Source organism: Scophthalmus maximus, chromosome 7 (assembly GCF_022379125.1).
Source record: "Scophthalmus maximus strain ysfricsl-2021 chromosome 7, ASM2237912v1, whole genome shotgun sequence".
In the NCBI taxonomy this organism is placed as follows: domain Eukaryota; kingdom Metazoa; phylum Chordata; class Actinopteri; order Pleuronectiformes; family Scophthalmidae; genus Scophthalmus; species Scophthalmus maximus.
In genome coordinates, this window is record NC_061521.1 from 19435115 (window position 1) to 19454664 (window position 19550).

Below are 19550 nucleotides of genomic sequence, written 5' to 3' on the forward strand. Positions count from 1 at the left end.
ACCTGTGTCTGATTCTTTGACCCTGCTTGTGCAGTTCCCACGCAAGAGGAGATGTCCAGCCTCACACCAGAGTCTTCCCCAGAGTGAGTAGACCCACACTCACCGGCTCAAACGGGCCTCGCTCGCTTAGCGTGACGTGTTGGAAAGTATTACATCCGTGACTGTTTGATTTTTCTTCTTCTGCTGAGTTCCCTGTAATGACCTCAGGTCTGCTCTGGTTTGCAGAAGCAGCACTGTAGCAGGGAGGTAGTGGGTTAGTTATGAGGGAAGGAAGGAAGGAAGGAAGGACGGTAGCCTGTGTGATGTTGCTGCAGCTCCCAGGGGCTTGGTTACTCAAAGTTGGCCTAGATATGCCCGTTTGATTGGCTGACTGTCTGGCTCGACCATTTCCACCTGGCTGGAAAGAACATCCTGGCTGGAAGGTGTTGGAAGAGTTGGCTGGAAAAGATCTCCTCCCTTAGATGGAGTTGGCCTGCGCACACACACTCACATACACACACACACACACACACACACACACACACACACACACACACACACACACACACACACACACACACACACACACACACACACAAACACACACACAGTCGCACACCAGCTGCAACCTCCTTCTCACAGCAGAACAGCGTCTCTGGAGACATTGTAATATTATGCAAGCCGCTATTAATATTTTAAAAAAGCAATTTATTGATATTTAAGTTTTCATGGAGTGTTTCTCTTTTAGCCAGAGTGTAAGCCCTTGTACGTTTTCATGAATCTTATGAAACATTCATGAGTCCATATGGCTTATTAGTGGGCGCAGGTACACCTGCTCTGAGGCCAGGAGTGAATTCATCTACCCCTGCCCCTTCTGGACCTGCAGCTCTGTTCACAGAGGCGCTTGATTTTTCACTCTCTCACTCACACACATACACACGTACATACTTCTACACAATACAGGAGGTGAGATGTCAGAAACCTTTCCTCCCCTGCACAGTTTTGGCTCATTTCCTTCGGGGGGTATCCTTCGTTTTGCTTCTTTTCCATTTCCCCAGAGATGCTCAAAGGGAGAGAGAAAGAGAAAGAGAGCGCTTCCTGCTGTTCTTTATTCATCTGGATGGACAGATAGATGGGGGGGGGGGTTAAAACAACGAAACTAAAAGGGTGGAAAGAAGGGGATCATAAACATTGCAAAGTTACAACTTGACGATCTGTGTTTATTCTTCTCGTCTCTCCTCACAGACTTGCCAAAAAATCCTGGTTTGGTAACTTCATCAACCTGGAAAAGGAGGAGCAGATCTTCATTGTCATCAAAGACAAGCCTCTCAGCTCCATCAAGGCAGACATTGTTCAAGCCTTTCTCTCGGTACACGCACGCACGCACACACGCACACACACACACACACACACACACCACTTTATTGCTTAATTATGTTTCTTTTTCTCTTCCTTCAATGCCCCCAAAGCCCTTCTCTCATCTGCCTCCTGTCCTCTGTGCCCCATACTTTTCTCTCTATATTTGTTTATGTGTGTGTGTGTGTGTGTGTGTAGCAAACTTACCTGTGTGTAACTTCTGTCTGGTGGATGTCATTTTTTTTTTATTTGACTATACTATGATGCAGCCTCTCTCTGAGTGTTTGCTAACATGATTCAGATTTATGTTGCAATTCAGTAAACTGCTTGTATTCTGCGCTTCTATTTTGCCTCTGACTGCAGACTCACTTTAAGGTCAATGGAAAATCAACAGAGAGCATTGATCATTAGCATATAGATGCTTTGCCCCTCGGTGTCGCGCATCGAGCGCACGTGTGTTTGGGCGCGCAGCGGCAGACATTGCGAAAAATAGCATAGATTGGTATCTGTGTTTATGAGCGTGCGGGATGTACAAATACTCGCAGCAATGCCGGCAACGTCGGGGCTGTCTCGCCGAGCGCGGCAGAAACCCCGTATCAACAAACATCCAGCGCTGGTAGTTGATATTCAGCGTACATAATTGGGCTGAACCCGTCCTCACCCCAGTTAGATTTAACAGAGTCGAAGTAAATGCAAACTCTGCCTGAGCGGGTCAATGTCAAATCAGTCGTCCCCCCCCCCCCCCCCCCCCGTCCCTGGAGGTAGTTATTTATTTTTTTCTGGGTTAAGCTACCCGGTGTCCCGGACCGGAGATTGTCACCTGAATCAGTGGAATTATACCCCTCCGCACACTCACATTAATGGAATGTCAGACCCTCCCCAGCGCTATGGAGAAATGTGACAATTTCCAGCGCTCACCTGTTCGTTGAGCATACAAATTCATTTTGGGTGGGAGAGTGCAATGTTGTTGGATGACTCGCGATTACATTAGCTTAAGTCTCCCCGGCACGCGTGGCTACTCCCCCGGGGGGCATTAGTCTCCTCGGAGCTTCAACGGTGGCTCGTGGTATGTGGAGGGTATTTTAATGACGGTTTAGTCTGCTTGTCAGTCGCAAGGTGTGGGAGAGAAATTAAACATCAACGCTCCCTGTTTATAATCTCATTGCTCACCTTCTTCCTTTTTTTAACTTCCAATTTTTAATCCCTGTCTCTATCTATTCTTATCTCCGTGTCCACTTTTCAGCTCTGACCCCTTTTCTCTTTCTTGGTTTTGTGTGTGTGTGTGTGTGTGTGTGTGTGTTTTTTTGTATTCTCCCAGATTCCCAGCCTAAGCCACAGTGTGATTTCTCAGACCAGTTTTCGAGCAGAGTACAAGTCCACGGCCGGCCCGACAGTCTTCCAGAAGCCGGTCAAATTCCAGGTGGACATCACCTACACGGAGAGCACGGCTGCAACGAAGGAGAATGGCATCTACTCCGTCACCTTCACCCTGCTCTCAGGTCAGGACACGAGAGATTATCCGCCTGGTCATTTTCTGTACATGTGCATCTTGCATGTGTTTGGGAAAAGGCGCCTTGAACAGGTCTTCTAAGACATTAACCCATGAGTGGTTAGACTGCCCACAGCAACAAAGAACATGCAAAACTGCGCACAGGCGGTGATGAAAATCATTGGAATGCGGAAAAAAATCAAGGCACTGTGATTTATGTTGATTTGAGTAAAGCTGGGTGCCTTAAATTCAGGTTTTAACTTTTTCAAAGTTAAAAGCCAGGAAATTACGGCCGTGAGACAACACATCACAGAGCATCGAGTTACAAAACAGTCCTATGTAATCTCGAATAGTCACATCGAGACTCGCTTTTTGAAATTCACGCTCGCAAGTCTCTCTGAAAAGTGTGGAGAACGCCGTACTGTAATGTCGAGCGGGACGCCGTCACACACTTGTAAAACTCTTCGAAATCGCACCGTGGAAAACAACTTGTTTGTATCCAGCCAACAAATAAAAACCAGAGGTGCCGTTTTCCTGAAGCAGCTGTCGTCCAAACTTGCTGCCAAAAGTTAGGTTTGAAAAAAATAAATAAAAAGAATGACTGCCCAAGGATTTTTTTTTTTTCAAAGTTTCTTGCAATCCCTGAATACTTGATAAGATTTTCCCCCAAACCTCCCTGAGCGTAACAAGACGAGGTCTGGCTGTGCAAGATTACATACTATGCAATCATGCATAGATGCTTAGTCTTGTAAAACCATGTGCATGCTCTATTTTTGCTCTCTCCGCGCACACACACACACACACACACTGTCTCTCACACACACACAATCTCTCTCAAGTGGGGGACACATTTGAGCTGAATTGGTTTTAACAGTGGTCGTTTTGGACCTCCTCGTTCTGCCATGTCTCTGACCATATACTGAACACAACAGGTAGACAGCAGGAGCTCACAGCGGCGCTCCTCTCTGGGCTCAATTTATCATCTCAGGCTTTCTGCAGCTTTCCCAGCTCACATTTCACTCGTGTGTGTGTGTGTGTGTGTGTGTGTGTGTGTGTGTGTGTGTGTGTGTGTGTGTGTGTGTGTGTGTGTGTGTGTGTGTGTGTGTGTGTGTGTGTGTGTGTGTGTGTGTGTGTGTGTGTGTGTGTGTGTGTGTGTGCGTGCGTGTGCGCGTGCGTGTGCGTGTGTGTTTCCCTTCTCTTCAACTTTTTTTGTTTTTTCCGTCTCTTGGTTATTCCATCTACATGCAGTATTCTCTACTCACTCTGCTACGATGATGCAGCTAATAATTTGTGTGTGTGTGTGTGTGTGTGTGTGTGTGTGTATGCTGTGTTTAGGACCCAGCCGGCGCTTTAAGCGAGTAGTGGAGACGATTCAGGGTCAGTTGTTAAGCACACACGACCAGCCTGGGGTCCAACAGCTGTCTGGTGAGTAGGAACTTTCTTTTTCAATAAAACATAATGTCTCCATAACCTTTCCACCCTAAACTCCACCGCCTCATCTGTACATCCCACCCCCCTAACGAACCACTCTCACCGCTGACGCTACGCTGAACCGTGCCCCCCCCCCCCCTCCGTGCCTGAAATCCCTTAAATCTCCGCTCTGCCCCGAGCGACTTCCTCTGCATGCCGGCGCCTCGCTGCCATGGAAAAAAAAAGGGTGGGAGTAGCTCTCAAGCAGCGACAGCGGGTCAAATGTTGCCTCGTTGCCCCGGCAGAGAAGATTAGAGTATAATGTAGGCTGAGCCTCGTGCGCATTCTGTTGCTCCTATACTTCCAAGACTAAACGTCAAAGCTTGTCACCATGGCAACACCACACTGCACCTCAGCGCGCGCTCCCACAATGCACTGCGCCGCACGGCGACACCACACCTGACAAACACCCTCTCTCTCTCTCTCTCTGTGTCTTTCTCTTGTGCCCTTTCTCTCTCTTTCCTGTATGTCTGTACACTAGTACCCCCTCCCCCCTGTTTCCCTCCCACCCATCGACTGGTCTGTTCTGGCTCCTCCGAATTCACAACACAGACCTCTGTCGGATAAACTCAACCACCACCTTACTGGTCACACGTGAACTCCATGGGCATCATGAGAACGTCCCTCCCTCCCTTCTTTCTTTCGTCTCGTCATTGATCGTCGGGTTGATGCCGAGTCCCTGAACACAACACAAACCGGGTTCTTCCACCATCGCCGTGGCTTTATCCAATTTCCCCTCAACACATCGTAGTCAAGATGATGAAGATAAAAAAGAAGGGGGGGGGGGGTATTCTCCTCCCTGTCTTCTCTCAGCATGTTCTACCTTGTGAATCACTGCTCTGTTTTTTTGTGCCCGTCCGTCGCCATCCTCTTGACAACAGCTCCACCTGCTGGTCAGTCAGGGGAAACAGCGTCAACCTGAAACCCTCCATTTTTTTTAACGGAGGATGTTTTTGCTTTGCTTCTACGGACACCGGCTTCTTCATCCGGAATGAAAATCAAGCTCTTGGTACCTTCGTGTTTGTCTTTCTTTCTCATTTCAAACCCAGTTCAATGTCTAAACTGATGCTAAGCCGTCATCGAGCTTTGGTGTTGCGTTGTCATATGAATTATGAGTATGAGATGTGTCTTTGCTCTGTGGCTTTGATGTAAACTTTACACCATTGGCATTCAGAAATTCACAGCGGCTACGACAGCTGTCGTGATATTTGTTAGGATATTTTAACAAACAGGTGTGAAAGGGATCAAATTAGAAATATAATTACACGTTAGGTTTTAATGACTGCTGCGTGTTGTCTGCTAATGGTAAATTAACTCGTTCACACACTGCCAGCACAGCCGTCAGGGAGAAATTTAGGGTTCAGTGTCTTGCCCAAGGACCATTCGGCATGCGGACTGGAGGGAGCCGGGAATCGAACCGCCCAATCGCTCTATCTCCTGAGCCACACCCCCCTCCTAGCACACCTTTAGTGCTTCTGGCCACAGGGCCTTTAAAAAAAAAGTGGGAAAAAAAGCTAATGTCTGTAATTAAGCATAGTAATGGCTTTGCATACCAATGTGTGTCAAACAAAAGGATTCATCAAGTCTCAGTCATTATGTTCCCTAATCACCTTTAGCAGCAGTAAACCTGGGAGCGCGGCTTACAGGAAGACAGGAGGAGGGCGGGCCAGTACGAGGAGGAGGACGGAGGACGTAGCGGACAAACAGGAGGGCTACAGGGGAGGACGGCGTCTCCGTTTTAGTGAACGGCCTGGATCATTTAGTTATTGAAAATTCGCAGATTAGGTCCGAGTGAAGACTGAATGTGGAATTTTCCACCCGTGAGAGAGGAACAAGTAACATCAGGGGGAAGTTGGCTGGAGCCATTTTCCAGCTGGATAATGGAACAGTCAAAAAACCAACTGTGGCACATTCACACATTAACACACACACACACACCGTGAGAGAGAAACACTGCAACAAAAGCGTTCATTCATGCTGAGAGGAAGTTTCTCCTGATCGCCAGGCTCCTGCGGACGATCTTCCCACTGACAGCTCTCACAAGTTGTCAGGCTTTTTAAACACAAACCAGATTCCAGTCTCCGGCAGCCCTTTTATTAAGTGCTGCCCAGTGTGTGTGTGTGTGTGTGTGTGTGTTTTGTCATCTGTGCAGCAAAACGCAAACGTGTGCACCATTAACAGAAAGGAACGTTGACTCTTTTATTTTGCTCCATTTCTCGTGTTTGGCGTCCTCGCCACTTACCACCTACCTGCAGTGAATGTGTTTGGCTGCATGGATACTGTCACACACACACACACACACACACACACACCTAGACTTGACTTTCTATAATTGAATATATATATATATTTCCATTTCTTTTTTTAAAATATAAATATATTCTTATATATACCTGGTTAAAGGGAATCCATTAAAGTATTTTTATATTCCCCCCCTCTCGTGCCCCTCGTAGCACTCACTCAGAGCGCTATGGTTTAACCCTAACCTAACTTAAACCTAATTGTAAGCTTAACCCTGAAACCAAGTCTGGACCCTCAAACAGCTCTTTGAAAAAATGTCCTCACAATGATGGTTTTGAGCCAATTCACAACTATAGTTGCACAAGTTCTCTCTCTCTCTCTCTCTCTGTGTGTGTGTGTGTGTGTGTGTGTGTGTGTGTGTGTGATGTCTCTGGCCAGGTGTTATAGAGCGCTGAATTGTAAAACTCCGAACCCAAGTAGAGAAACGTGTTGATCAAAGGGAGTCTCGTCTCTTCGCTCTCGGCAGACTCAAGACCAAACTTAAAGCTGTGTGAACGATGAGGGGTTCGGCGACAGGAAGGGGAGACGCTGTTTGTTTGTTTTTTTTGTCTTTGTCTTGAAGCTCCTGAAGGTTTTTCTCATTGTCCTGCTTCCATCATCTGTCCTGCTGCTGTCGACTGGCCAGACCTGCTTTGGCACACAGGCGACACACCACCACCACGCCTTCTGTTTCTGCAGCACGCAGGTTCTCCGTTAAAGAACTGGACTCTAGTGTCAGTCCACAACGTGTAGTTGGAGATGGAATGGCTTCTCGTGTGTGATGCATGTTCTAGGGGAGCTCACTTCCCTTCACGGCTGCTGCAGGTCTCATCCTCGCTGCTCCTCCTCCTCCTCCTCCTCCTCCTCCTCCTCGCCTCTGCTTGCTCGTGTCTTCACCTGTGGCCGCGTCTCTGCCCTGTGAACCCCCTTGTTCATTAGTTTGTTCTCTGTCTTCTCTCTCCCCCCCCCCCCCTTTTTATTTTGTCCTCTTTCTTCTTCCCGTCTGTGCACCTAGGCAGCCCGTTGAGTAACTTCTTTGACGTAATTAAACAACTTTTTTCAGACGAGAAGAACGGACAGGGGCCCTACCCCTCGGGCACGCCCTCCAAGCGCTGCCCCTCGCCCATGCTCGCCCGGAGGCACGAGGCAGAACATAATGACACCAAATGCCGAGACAGAGCCAAGTTGTCGCTGGCGTCCGTGGGGACGCAAGAGGAGTCTTAAAACTGAGACGCTAAAAAAGAAAAAAGCCCATCTCAGTATCACTATAAGCCAGCGGCACGGAGAGAATATTCTATCTGTACATAGTTAGATGTATATAATCACTTATGGACTATTTTTTTTGTATAAAATAACTTTATATAGAAAAGAAATATATTAAGAGATTCAAAGTGATATTTTACAAACCTTCATGACACACACACTCCTCTTCTTCCATTCCCTCATTTCTCATCACGCCACATCACATGTCCAACATTATCACCCACTCCCCCCCCCCCCCCCCCCCCCACTCGCCTGTGGCCCCTTGCTCTGATTCTTTCTACTCCTCTAACCTGTGTGATGACCTGACTTGTTTCTGATACCAGGAATTATCCAGAAATCCTATTAAGTCCCTCCTCCTGCTCTGCCCGCCCCTCCTTCCTTCGACCACCCCCCCCCCCCCCCCCCCCCCCCCCCCCCCCCTCCTGAGCGCCGAGAGAGACGGGGCATCGTCTGTTGACGGAGGACTGCTTTCAGAGGTGCGCTCAGACGTGGGGCGGCGGGGGGTTACCATGGAAACAGACCCCTTCACGCAGACTTCTACCTTCGTCTCCCTCTGTGCCCCCTTTGTACACCTCTGGCAGCCGTCGATAGAAGTAGTTGAAAAATACCTTTAGTGTACACCTCCCCTCCCCATCTTGGAAACATGGTAACACACATGTGCAGCACAACTCATCCACACACATCCCAATGAAACGAGACACGAACCCTCCCCTCATGCTACCCCCTGCCCCCCCGACGCCTTCCCTCTTTTTTTCGAGCTCAAGGAGCATTGATTAATTGGGGAAACTATACAACACTATATACAAATAAAAAAATGTGCACGCGTACACGCACAGGTGCAGTGTGCACAGAAAACTCTGGGATGTATTAACACAGAACATGAAGAACAACAACAACAACAACAACAAAAAGAAGAAGACGTGCAGACAAACTGATTCCGAGGAGGAGAGAAGGGGTGTGGGAGTTTTGTGGAAAAGCCGACGCGGACGCTTGCTGGATTGTATTTGTTTGCTTTTTAAATGTACTTTCTTTGTGAAGAACTGGGTTTCAAAATATTAATGGACTTTATTAGACTCAATACTATTGCTGCAAATGGACTGGAATTTGTGATTCCAGAGGGGAGCCGGGGGTGCGAGCAGAGCCAGGGCGGTGGGTGATGAGATGACAGTATCGGGGGGCGGGGGAGGGGGGGGAGGGTTTATGTGGGTATTTAAAATGAATGATCTATTCTGTTGTACAGACTGATATCATTTCTTATGTAAAAAAAAAAAGAAGAAATGTCTAGTTGTGACACTATGTTTAGATACCATAGGGACGGGTTGGTAAACCTGCACCTGCCACATACTGTCATTTTAAATTCTTCTGTGTATTTCTTCTGTTAAATTGATCATCGACCTGATTATCACCCAACACATTCCTGCTCCCTGTTATATGCAGCACTTTTGTTGTCTTTCGGTTTTCCATTCACACCTCTCTCTTCGTCTTACTCACCAGCAGTAGGAGTAGAGGAACGGAAGAAAAAAAAAAACGATGACATGATAAATGCAATTGTGGATATTTTTGTATTTTTTTCGTCCCTATTTATTCCAACGTTTGTTCATCTCGCCGTCCGACTTCCTAATTTATTGTTACTTGGCTATTTATATGAACAAAGCTGTTAGGTCAGTTGAATGTTATTTATTACCCTCTTGTGTGTTTGTAAATGGGGCAACATTTGAAGAAAAGACAAAGATTTATTTTCTTTTGTTTGGACTTTTAACAGAATTATGTGAACATTGACACTGTCGCAAGTTCTCTTTTCCCTGACCTGAAAAGAGAACTTGCGCGATCTCTTGGGGGGGAAAAAATGATTTACCAGTAATTTAAGAATGTAGACTTAGCCTCTTTTTGGAGAGGGAATATGCTCTTCTATCGATATTTGTCAGTTTCATATTAATAGTACGTGTAGGCCAGGCCTGGGGAGAAGGACGCCACAGATCCCGACATACTTCTTCTTCTCTTTGTAAATAGACGGACGGACCATGACGGTCGATCGTCTTCTCAACCGCGCCGGGGATTTCCTGCTCTATGCTTTTAGCTTGTATCGCTGTGTGCATGTCCAACACGAGCTTTTCTTTGCATGGCTTTAGTGTTAATGTTCCATGCCAAACTCCCCCCTTCTCTCAGCGTTTCGTCGATTTCTCCACAAAACTACTATGTTTTCAATTCCCCCCTCCGTCCCTCTCTCTTTCACCCTCTATCTACTTTTATTTCTTGCCCCCTCTTTCTCTCTCTCTCTTTTCCTTTTTTTTTTTTTTTTTTTAATCGTCCCCTTTCTCCTCCTCTTATCTTGTGCACAAAGTGAAACGATGCTTCCTCTCCGGAAGGCTCGGAGGGTCTGGGCTCTCTCTCTACCAGTGGTAGGCAAAGGCACAGGGAGGGGATATCAGTAGTACAAAACACAAAGCAATACCCTATTGTTCACCCTCCTTTCTGTTTTCTACAATGGGAAGCTAGCAGCACTAAGGACATCCAGTGGTCCAGAGGCCCAGGGCGGCCTTTCGACAGAGCAGGAACAAAAAACGACTGATGTAATCCCCATAATAACACGACTGTGAGCATCTTCAATGCTGAAACAAATAAACTCATTCAGTTACTGTGTGTTTGTTTACCTATTTTTAATTTTTTTTTGGACGTGTGGGAAAGTGCGACCCTGAGAGTAAACATTCATAGCGATAAAACTACATCTACCAGGGCTGCAACTAAGGATTATTTTCTTGGTTAATCGTTTAGTTGTTTGTGAAGAATGTCGATCGTGTTTCCCAAAACCCCAACATGATGTTTTGTTTCATCCACACACCAACGATATTTAGTTCACTGTCACAGAGGAGCAAAGAAACCAGAAAATATTCACATTTTAGAAGGTGAAATCTGAGAATTTCCACCTTTTTCTTTCATAGAAACTACTTGAACCGATTAATCGATTATCCAAAAAGTTTTTTATTAATTACTAATCGATTAATGTGTCTGTTGCAGCTCTAACATCAACTTTATAGAACTTCACCTTCTAGGAAATTCATGTGATAATGTTATTTTTATTCATTCAATCGACTTCAATGTTGCAGGTTTGTGCAAGTGCAAGTCTTGTCTGATGCCGATGTCCTCATTTCAGGTGAGTCTGCAGAAATTCACACAACCAGATGTCAATGGAATAGAAAAGAAATGACAATGTTTGTTTTCACAAGGTTTATTACAATATTCAGCATTAAAGCAGACGTCGTCGCCTGAATCCCACGTGAGATTCCTCTGCTATAACCTGCGCAGAAGCATCAAACCTCAGCATACATGAGCCTCATTAAAAGTTAGTGTACCTGGAAAAACCTCAGCTACAGCAAAAAAGCAACTTTTTTTTCTTTTTTAGAACAATAATATCAATAATTAGCTTGGGTTACAAACAAAATAAAAAGGGAACACCCCGTTAAATACTCTCACATCTTAGGTTTTTTTTCCTCATTAAATAGAAAATGTCCATCCCCACTCTTCTGTATGTGTTGTGTTTCTCTGGTTGTTCTTTGAAAACATACATTTGTTAAATTCTGAGTTTACATCAATGCAGGAGGCCCCCCGAGTCGACCTCCTTCCTCCCGCTGCATTATTATTATTAGTTGAAATGGGACAAAGCCAAAAGTCCAGCATGGCCGCCTCCCACGTGACTCTTCAACAGACGCCTCAGTCTATTAACACTATACGCAGCTTCAGTCGGAACCAGGACGACGCCGATCCCAATCCCCCAGGGCAAGTTATTTTAGTTTTGCCGCTTTTGTCCATTAGAGGGCAGCAGCGTTTCACGATCCAGAGAAGCCACCTGTTGTATCCATCTGTTGATTCTCTATTCGAGCTTCCCAAGTCTTGGATAAAAAGCATCACGCTGCACAGTTTTCTTTTTTCCCCACAACCACGCTGTACAATAAATGTCAAGATGGAGTGCTTGGCAACAAAATAAGAAACACTTATTTGTCCACAGAGCAAAAGTCGAAACTGCTGCCAAACAGCCTCACTGGAGCGTGGCCCAGTGGAGGATTAACCGTGGAAGCTGCTCGTCGCCGGGGCAGGGATCAGATGTTGCTGACAAAACATCTCTGCATTTAGACGTCTCTCTGAAGATCCGATCCTGTACCAGTGATACAAAACGAAACTTCCGCCACATTTGCCCCCGACCGTTTTCCTCTCTCCTCGTCTCCTCAGACTCGGGAGGTGACGTAGAGGGAGCGCAGTCGTCGGGCTAAGGTGGCCTCCAGCTCCTCCAGAGGTGAGTCTCCCCGGCTGTGAGCCAGCGCGGAGGTGGAGTTGTTCCCTTGTCGGGCCGCGGGGGGTCCCAGCAGCAGGCTCCTGAAGCCCTCCCTCTCCAGCAGCGCAGGCATCTGCTGCAAGAAGTAACCTTCACAGAATGAGCTCAACTCCAGAGAACCATGGGCCTGAAAAAAAAAAAAAGGTGAGGACAATGTTAATGTAGGTATTTTGTGCAAGAAATATGACAATGAAGAAATATAGTATGTATTTATGAAAGATCTGTTTGAACATGAACTATCGTATGTCTCCTGTGATTTAACTTAATCTATTGACCCCAGTTCACCTATATAATGAAGCATTCTATAGGCCTATCACGATAACTACTTTTTGTTGCACGATATATGGTCCCAGAAATTATTGCGATAAACAATATTATCTTCCCTTTAGGGAACGATACTGAATCATGTGAGCTTGCAGTATATAGGTCCTGCACGATTTGTGTGGCTGCTGAGAGAAACTTGCGTTTAGGCCTCAGACAAAACAAGCAATTTGAAGACATGGTGTCTTTAGAAAAAAACGAAGAAATCCGTATTATCTTACATTCATAGACCAAACAGGTAATTTACTAATCATACGACGAGAACAGATGAGAGGACAGAAGCAGCGAGACTTGCTGGACTGTTGTTGACGTTCATTCTTATGTCAACAAACACGTATGTAGACACAATGGCTGTTATTGTGGTCAATAAAAACGATTGGGTTCATATTCATGTATCGTACGATAAGTCGATAATGTAATTATTGTGACAGGCTTAGCATTCTATACTTATTTGCACAGTTCAGAACCTACACATTTAGGCTACATTTAGTGTGTGTGCGTGTGTGTGTGTGTGTGAGAATTACCTTGGCTGTCCTGTAGATGCTGACCGCGTTATCCAGGTTGATGTGATGAGCGCAGATGAGTTCACAGTGTCTTTGTAACGCCCTCAGATGGAACAGACTGGCCACAGACAACAACTGCAGGACGGAACACAAATCACACGTCAACATTGAATTATGTAACAATTTGCTCATCGTCTATATTAAAAACAGACAAATCAACACTGACAGAAAAGTTTCTAGTCAAAATAATTTTTTTGTGAATCATTTACTTTAAAATTACCTTACTATGCCAAGTGTTAAACATTGTCTGAATCTTACTTTAAAACGTTGACCTGCGGTAATTACTCCTGTTGTGTTAACAAGCAGTATTACATGTAGTATTATGGAATAGACATTTTGTAATTGGCATTTCCGGTTATGTGGACTTTAGTGTACAGCTCCAGTAAAGTTTAATCTGTTACAATTGCAAATTAAATCGTCCTTAAAAACTAATTTAGCGGAGTAACATTCAGTATGAATATGCATCGTTAGCAAGGCCTCATTTTACACAGTGAAGGGGTCAGGGTGGGCAACACACACTTTGCAGTTCCAACAACTTTACAAATATTCAATATGACTAAACAAAAACAAAACCAGTGTATGTGTTGAGCGGGTCTCACCTCCAACAAGTCGTGCACATTCGTTTTCAGCGACTCCGTTCCTCCGCAGTACAGGTATGACATCATCATCTGCAGAGAGGTCAGAGGTCTCGTTTAGGAAAAACAGTGTTGCACATATTGTGGGTTTTCTTCATCAACTTCCATCAACCTATCACCTTTGATTCATCGTTGGATAAAAAAATCTGGAAATAAAGAGAATATTTGTTACCTGGAAAATTTTGTACTTGACGTCACTGATTTCAACCTCCTTGTTGGGGCTGCCGTCTGCTCCAGGGGACGCCAACAGAAACTTGAATCTAAAAGAAGAAGAAACAAATACCTTTAGATTTAAAAGAAAAAGAAAACCCTTGTGTCGAAGAACGGTAACGCGTCTGTCCCGTCCAGTGTGAACGTGTGTGTGCCCCTCACCTGTCAGAGGCTGTGATCAGCAGAACTCTGTGGCCATAGAACGCCTTCCCCTCCACCACAAACGTCACGTCTGACATCTCCCGGTTATTCAGGAAGTGCGGGTCTGCGGAAAAACCACATCATCAAAATAAATGTCCATGTAGTAATACCAAAAATTCCCTCGTACCAGTTTCTCAATTGTGAGGATTTGCTGCCCATATTTGTCTTGTGGGATAGTAAACTGACTATCTTTGGAGCTATTTGATGACATCAACTTGGCTTTAGGAAAACGTGGCTATTGTTCAGTATTTTCTTATACTTTATACACTAAATGTTAAAATCTATTAATCAAGAAAATGATCAGCAGATTAGTCAATAATGAAAAGAATACGCTGTAGCCATTTCAACCGTTGGATATAAAGCCGTTACAGTCTTCTACACTGAAACACTGAGCTCTGTCTGTTCATTTATCGTGCGAGAATCATAGTTTCCTTACCCAACTGTGCTGAAAGAGTTGCCTTCATCTCGGGGACGGCTGGGAGGGGCGCCGGGCCAAAACAGTGACTAAAAATAGCCGCCAACTGCTGGACAATGGCATCGTTCTGCAAGAAAATGGAACAGGGAGAACGGGTTTTTAATGCTTTCTATTCGGTTGAGGACAACGATGTCCATTAACGTGTAGAGAGAGACAAGTCGGTACCTTGTTGGTGCGCAAGATGTTGAACATGAGCGGCAGGCCCGTGGTGACCAGCTCCTCGCAGTAGTCCTCTTCTCTGATCGTGTTGAACTCTCGGAGGAGGGAGAGGCTGACCCCCGCCCTGGACTGCTGCTGGGCACAACGGAGAGACTCCAGCCACACGTGTAGTTTCCATGGGACACCTGGTTAGAAAGAGGGGATTGGTTAATTTTTTTAGTAAGACAAAAAAAGAATTAAGTAAAGCCAATCCTCTTCCTGCTGTCTTAATAGTTACCCATGGCACGTAGCTCCATGGTGACGTCCAGGTAGCCGTGCTCGGCGCTGTAGTAGCTGGCCTCTTGCAGAGCCTTCATCCTGGCCTTGCAGAGCCGGGGGATGCCCACCTCTGGCAGGGCCCCGGGGCCCGGCGAAGGGGCGGGGAGGGGGGAGAGAGGGAGGAAAGGGCAGATCCCAGCATCCTCGCCCTCCACCCCCTCGGCTAGGATCTCCTCCAGAGACAGGACGTCCTCTTTGACTTGCTGTGGCTGAGTCAGTAGCTTTCTCAGCACGTTCCTGACAAGATGAATGGGAGGAAAAATAAAAGAGGGAATGAGGAGGAGGACGTGCAAGGTCCGAGGGAGGAGAGAAGAAGGACGGGGATGAAAACATGAATACGTTTTCTCGACTGCCAAAACATACATTCATTTCTGTTCTGACCCCGTGCCCTTCTCTCCCCGATGAGATGATCTGTCACCGAGGAATGTGAAGTGTTGAGTCTACATTGTGTTCACACGTAAACAAAGTGAACAGGTGGAGAGGTTCACGCTAACAACTGGTGCTCACAGACAGATGGACTCTGAACAGAGGGAGAGCCTGGACTCGCTTTTCAAAGTCCGACTGTCACGGTCTTCAATTCCACCGCACGATGAATCTCTCCTCGGAGCGAAAAGACCCAGGTCAAGTACGATTTATTTCTTCTGTGCAGTTAGGAGGCCAAACAGTTTTGCAGTTTGTCGGATGCCTCTCGGTTGACAAGTACCTGTGTCCGTGTGCGGCGGCGTGACTGAAGCAGTTCATGTCCTCGTACAGCGAGGAGGTGAGGGCGTTTCCGTCGTGGATCTTCGACAAGGGGTCGGCGCCCCGCGCCAGGAGCAAGCTCACCATCTCGTAGTTGCCTGCGAATCACACAAAGAGTCGATTACAAAAAACAGAAACGGCTCCTAATGATATTCACATACAGCGTGACATTTTGGACTGCCGCAGTGATTTCAATTTTACCACAGGGATTTAAAGTGTTACCGTTATTTATTCTAGGAATTTTCCAAACAAGCACATGCATTCATGGTGAGAACTGTTTACATGCTGTCAGCGCCGTGTACAGCCGGTGTCTCTGTTACTAGAACTATGTGCGGCTTTAAGATGATCCTGCGGAGGAATGCTTCCCAGAGGCTTCTGAAAAAGAACCACAGGCAGCAGCACTCTCTCGTTTCCTCATTCCGGCAGCCGATGTGTCATTTACAGCTCAATCCTCCGTTTACTCTTGGCGGTCGTCCGGAAAAACTAACACACTAACTGATTGTCATTAGTAGTTGTCCTGCTGAATGTTACTACAAGGGCTCTCATTCATTCGTGTTTTCCTTTTTCTTGACCCCTCTTTAAAACGACTCGCGGCCTGTATAATTGAGCAGCGAGTAGTAATTTAGCTACTATAAATCAGATGAGAACACAAGTCAGATAATCCTCTACCATCAGCTGAGCCTTGTGTTGTGCAGTGTGTGTGTGTGTGTGTGTGTGTGTGTGTGTGTGTGTGTGTGTGTGTGTGTGTGTGTGTGTGTGTGTGTGTGTGTGTGTGTGTGTGTTCGCCCCACCTGCTGCAGAAGCCAGCTGCAGCGGCGTGTCTGCCGTGCTCTCCTGTCCGTTGCGGACCGCCGCGCCCTCCACGTTGGCCCCTGCATCCAAAAGGAGCTGCGGAGACGCGCCACATCTGTTATATTAAGCAATGTTTGACATCCTGCAACTCATTTCATGGCCTGACCTCTGACCTCACATTTGTCAATCCATTTAGCATTCATACCCACGGTTTATTGTAGCTAAGTGCTGGGACAACCTGCATTTATTGTGCACATACAGCAGGTCATTTCCCCCCTTGTATAAAGATTACACCAGACAGGCAGACTGGTAAAAAAACAAAAAAAACAAGGAATTTCTACACTCGCTACATCTGGTTGTTGTTTGTTTTAAACGTGTGTACATGTGTTATCCAACCTGCACAACAGAGATGTGTCCGTGCAGCACAGCGTAGGTGAGGGCCGCCCAGTGCCGGCTGTCGGGGTGCACAGAGGGGTGCTTTGGGGAGCATGGTGGAACCTGCACGCACGGGATAAAAAATTGAATTTAGGAGCTTCAGAATAGACACATTCCCAGTGGTTATCTGTAGAAGTATACATATAATGTGCAGCATTTTAAATAAATCTGTCCATCTGTTGGAATTGTTAAGCACACGTACCGCCACGTCGAGGTTGGCCCCGGCATCGATCAACATCTGGACTAAGGCCTCGTCTCCGGCTGCGCAGGCATACATCAGAGGAGTCATTCCCTGAGTGACGGACGGAAAAAAAAGATCGCAATGAATAGATCAAAACGGAGAAGGTCGGAAATCATTTTTCAAGGGACTTTACCATGAATACTGCTGCAATATTCCACTCAACACATCATACATGAAGACAGATTCATGTTCAGTACCTGGTCGTCCATGCTGTTGACCCCGTCCGGCCCCAGCAGATCGATGGCTTGGCCTATGAGGTCTGTGCGTCCGCAGTTGAGCATCCGAAAACCCAAATCGAGGTGGAACTTGTCCGTGGCGGCTTTGGAGTCTAGACGTTTGAAGGAGCTGAAGCAGCACTCGGGCCTGACGGAGACAAAGACACAAAGAGAGTAGGACAATTAAATAAACTGTTCCGCCTTCAATTGGAGAGAGGAGACTGTCTGAGTCCGAGAACACACGTCAGAGATAAAAATGTCAGACAGAGCTCGAATCATTTGTTACACCTCATCGTGGCTCAATCTTTTGGTAAACTTACATCTGAGGTTTTTCTATAGTAATGATGGTACATTTCATGAAAAAGGTTAATGAGCCACATTACAGGTTGTGAACACTCATGAATAGACCATATCATGCAATTTGCAATTAATTAGTTTCGAGGGATTAAGGAATCAGGAAGCCCAACGATGTCTGAGCAGTTACGTTTTGTTTCTCCCAAACTAATTATATTGACCTTGAAAACGCACATAATTAACATGATACTGACTGGAGTCTTGAAAAATAAAATGATGTTGGAAGACCGTGGTGAGGTTCAGATTTAACATTTACTGATAGTGCTGCTGATTATTGCTGTGTTTTACATTGGTTTAAAAATCCAGCTGGACAAACTTTAGCATTTTTTCAGACAAACACCATAAAATGTCCAGAAAAGTGGGTGTGCCGTTCACGTATGACGAACAGGACACTTGTCGGGGTCAGGGACATTTCTGGAACATTAAAGCGAGGGGTGGCGCCTGGGTGGAGCGCACCACTCGCTCGCCAGGAATTTTTCCGGAGATTTTACCGATTGGTGTTGAGTGGAGCCCTTTAACAATAACCCTTGTTAGGATATAGACCTTTGTTAATGGGCTCACTCTGACATTTCCGGAAATTTTACTGGCGGGGAAAAGTTCGGGGAAATGTCAAGGCTTGACCAGACATTTCTGAAAAGCAGCTCTAGTGACAGCATGTGTGCGTGCTCATTTACTTCAGCTGTCTCGGTTCACAGTCCAGTCCTGGGAGGAGGAGCCGGGCGGTCTGTCTGACGTCATCGCTGTCCACCAGCAGACTCTTGCGGTGCTCCGCATGAACTATGGCCACTCGCATCCACTCCATCAGAGGGGGCAGCAGCAGGAATGGCCTGTGAAGTAAAAGAAATTATAAATGATACATCTTCTATCTAGGTACCAGATATTTGTATTTGTACTTTAATGCAGGAACAGTTATGCAGCCACCTCTCGGCTCTCTGTTGCATCGGCGCCGAGCGGAAGATTTCCTCAACACTCATGATTCAGTTATGTCGAGAAGGAAACTCATAAACTGTCTTCAACCAGATGACTTATGTGTTTCTGGCAGTACTCCTCCTCACACTGACCGGTGCAAAATGAGTCACCTTCAAACACACCCACAGACACATACACATACAGATAGATAGATAGATATACACACACACTGCACAGGGCACCTATAATTTCTACTAATCACACACACTCACCAGCGTCTACACACCACACACAGCTGGCATTCTCCTCTAGAGTCATCACGTGTGCACGTACTCAGGTAACAGACGTATCCACGTATGACTAATGAGTGTTTATATGTCGGTTGCCAGGTTGTGCTGTTGAACATCAGCTTTCTCTTGCCCGTAAGCTGTGACTGAAGATGAGAACAGGACAGTGACTTCATTCGCGCTGCGGTTTGATAAACGAAACACTGCCGTCCCTTCTGAGTAATTGGCCTATTTTTAACAGCAGATCTAAGGGAATGTGCTTGTGTAGCTGAGGGAGGTGAACTAAGGTGCCGCTTTTCTGAGATCTAAACTGGGAGGAAAAACAAGACAAAGAGAACCAGCTGGGGGAGAGAAACAACACACACGCACACACACACACACACACACACACACACACACACACACACACAAAAACAGGAATGACAGACATGACTGAACTGAACGCTGAAGGAACGAGAGAAAACGTCGGTGAAGTAAACACACGAGAAGAGGAATCAAAGGGAGCTGGACATGAGGTCTGCTGTGAATGT

The 19550-nt window shown here is 46.1% G+C and overlaps 2 protein-coding genes across 6 annotated transcripts in view; one reads left to right on the top strand and one right to left on the bottom strand.

Moving 5' to 3' along the window:
* The window catches only part of brsk2a (BR serine/threonine kinase 2a), a 148537-nt gene extending 138060 nt beyond the window's left edge, over positions 1–10477 (top strand). Inside the window, exons 15-19 of one of the 5 annotated variants that reach the window (XM_035642575.2) lie at positions 35–83; positions 1225–1348; positions 2654–2834; positions 4160–4249; positions 8161–10477. In XM_035642575.2, the coding sequence (XP_035498468.1) occupies positions 35–83; positions 1225–1348; positions 2654–2834; positions 4160–4249; positions 8161–8183 (467 nt within the window). In that variant the 3' untranslated portion in view covers positions 8184–10477. Of the gene's footprint in view, positions 1–34; positions 84–1224; positions 1349–2653; positions 2835–4159; positions 4250–7589; positions 8137–8160 lie in introns of those variants that run through there. The other 4 variants (XM_047333537.1, XM_035642569.2, XM_035642571.2 and 1 more) reach the window with 4 other exon arrangements.
* Positions 10478–11047: 570 nt separating this feature from the next.
* abtb2b (ankyrin repeat and BTB (POZ) domain containing 2b) overlaps positions 11048–19550 on the bottom strand; it is a 43234-nt gene continuing 34731 nt past the window's right edge. Inside the window, exons 4-17 of the mRNA XM_035642568.2 lie at positions 18499–18651; positions 17453–17618; positions 17217–17306; positions 16976–17077; positions 16579–16675; positions 15750–15885; positions 15006–15283; positions 14735–14913; positions 14531–14636; positions 14056–14158; positions 13856–13943; positions 13648–13716; positions 13010–13123; positions 11048–12291 (exon numbers count right to left, since the gene is read on the bottom strand). Of these exons, the coding sequence (XP_035498461.2) occupies positions 12058–12291; positions 13010–13123; positions 13648–13716; positions 13856–13943; positions 14056–14158; positions 14531–14636; positions 14735–14913; positions 15006–15283; positions 15750–15885; positions 16579–16675; positions 16976–17077; positions 17217–17306; positions 17453–17618; positions 18499–18651 (1915 nt within the window). The 3' untranslated portion in view covers positions 11048–12057. The remainder of the gene's footprint in view (positions 12292–13009; positions 13124–13647; positions 13717–13855; positions 13944–14055; positions 14159–14530; positions 14637–14734; positions 14914–15005; positions 15284–15749; positions 15886–16578; positions 16676–16975; positions 17078–17216; positions 17307–17452; positions 17619–18498; positions 18652–19550) is intronic.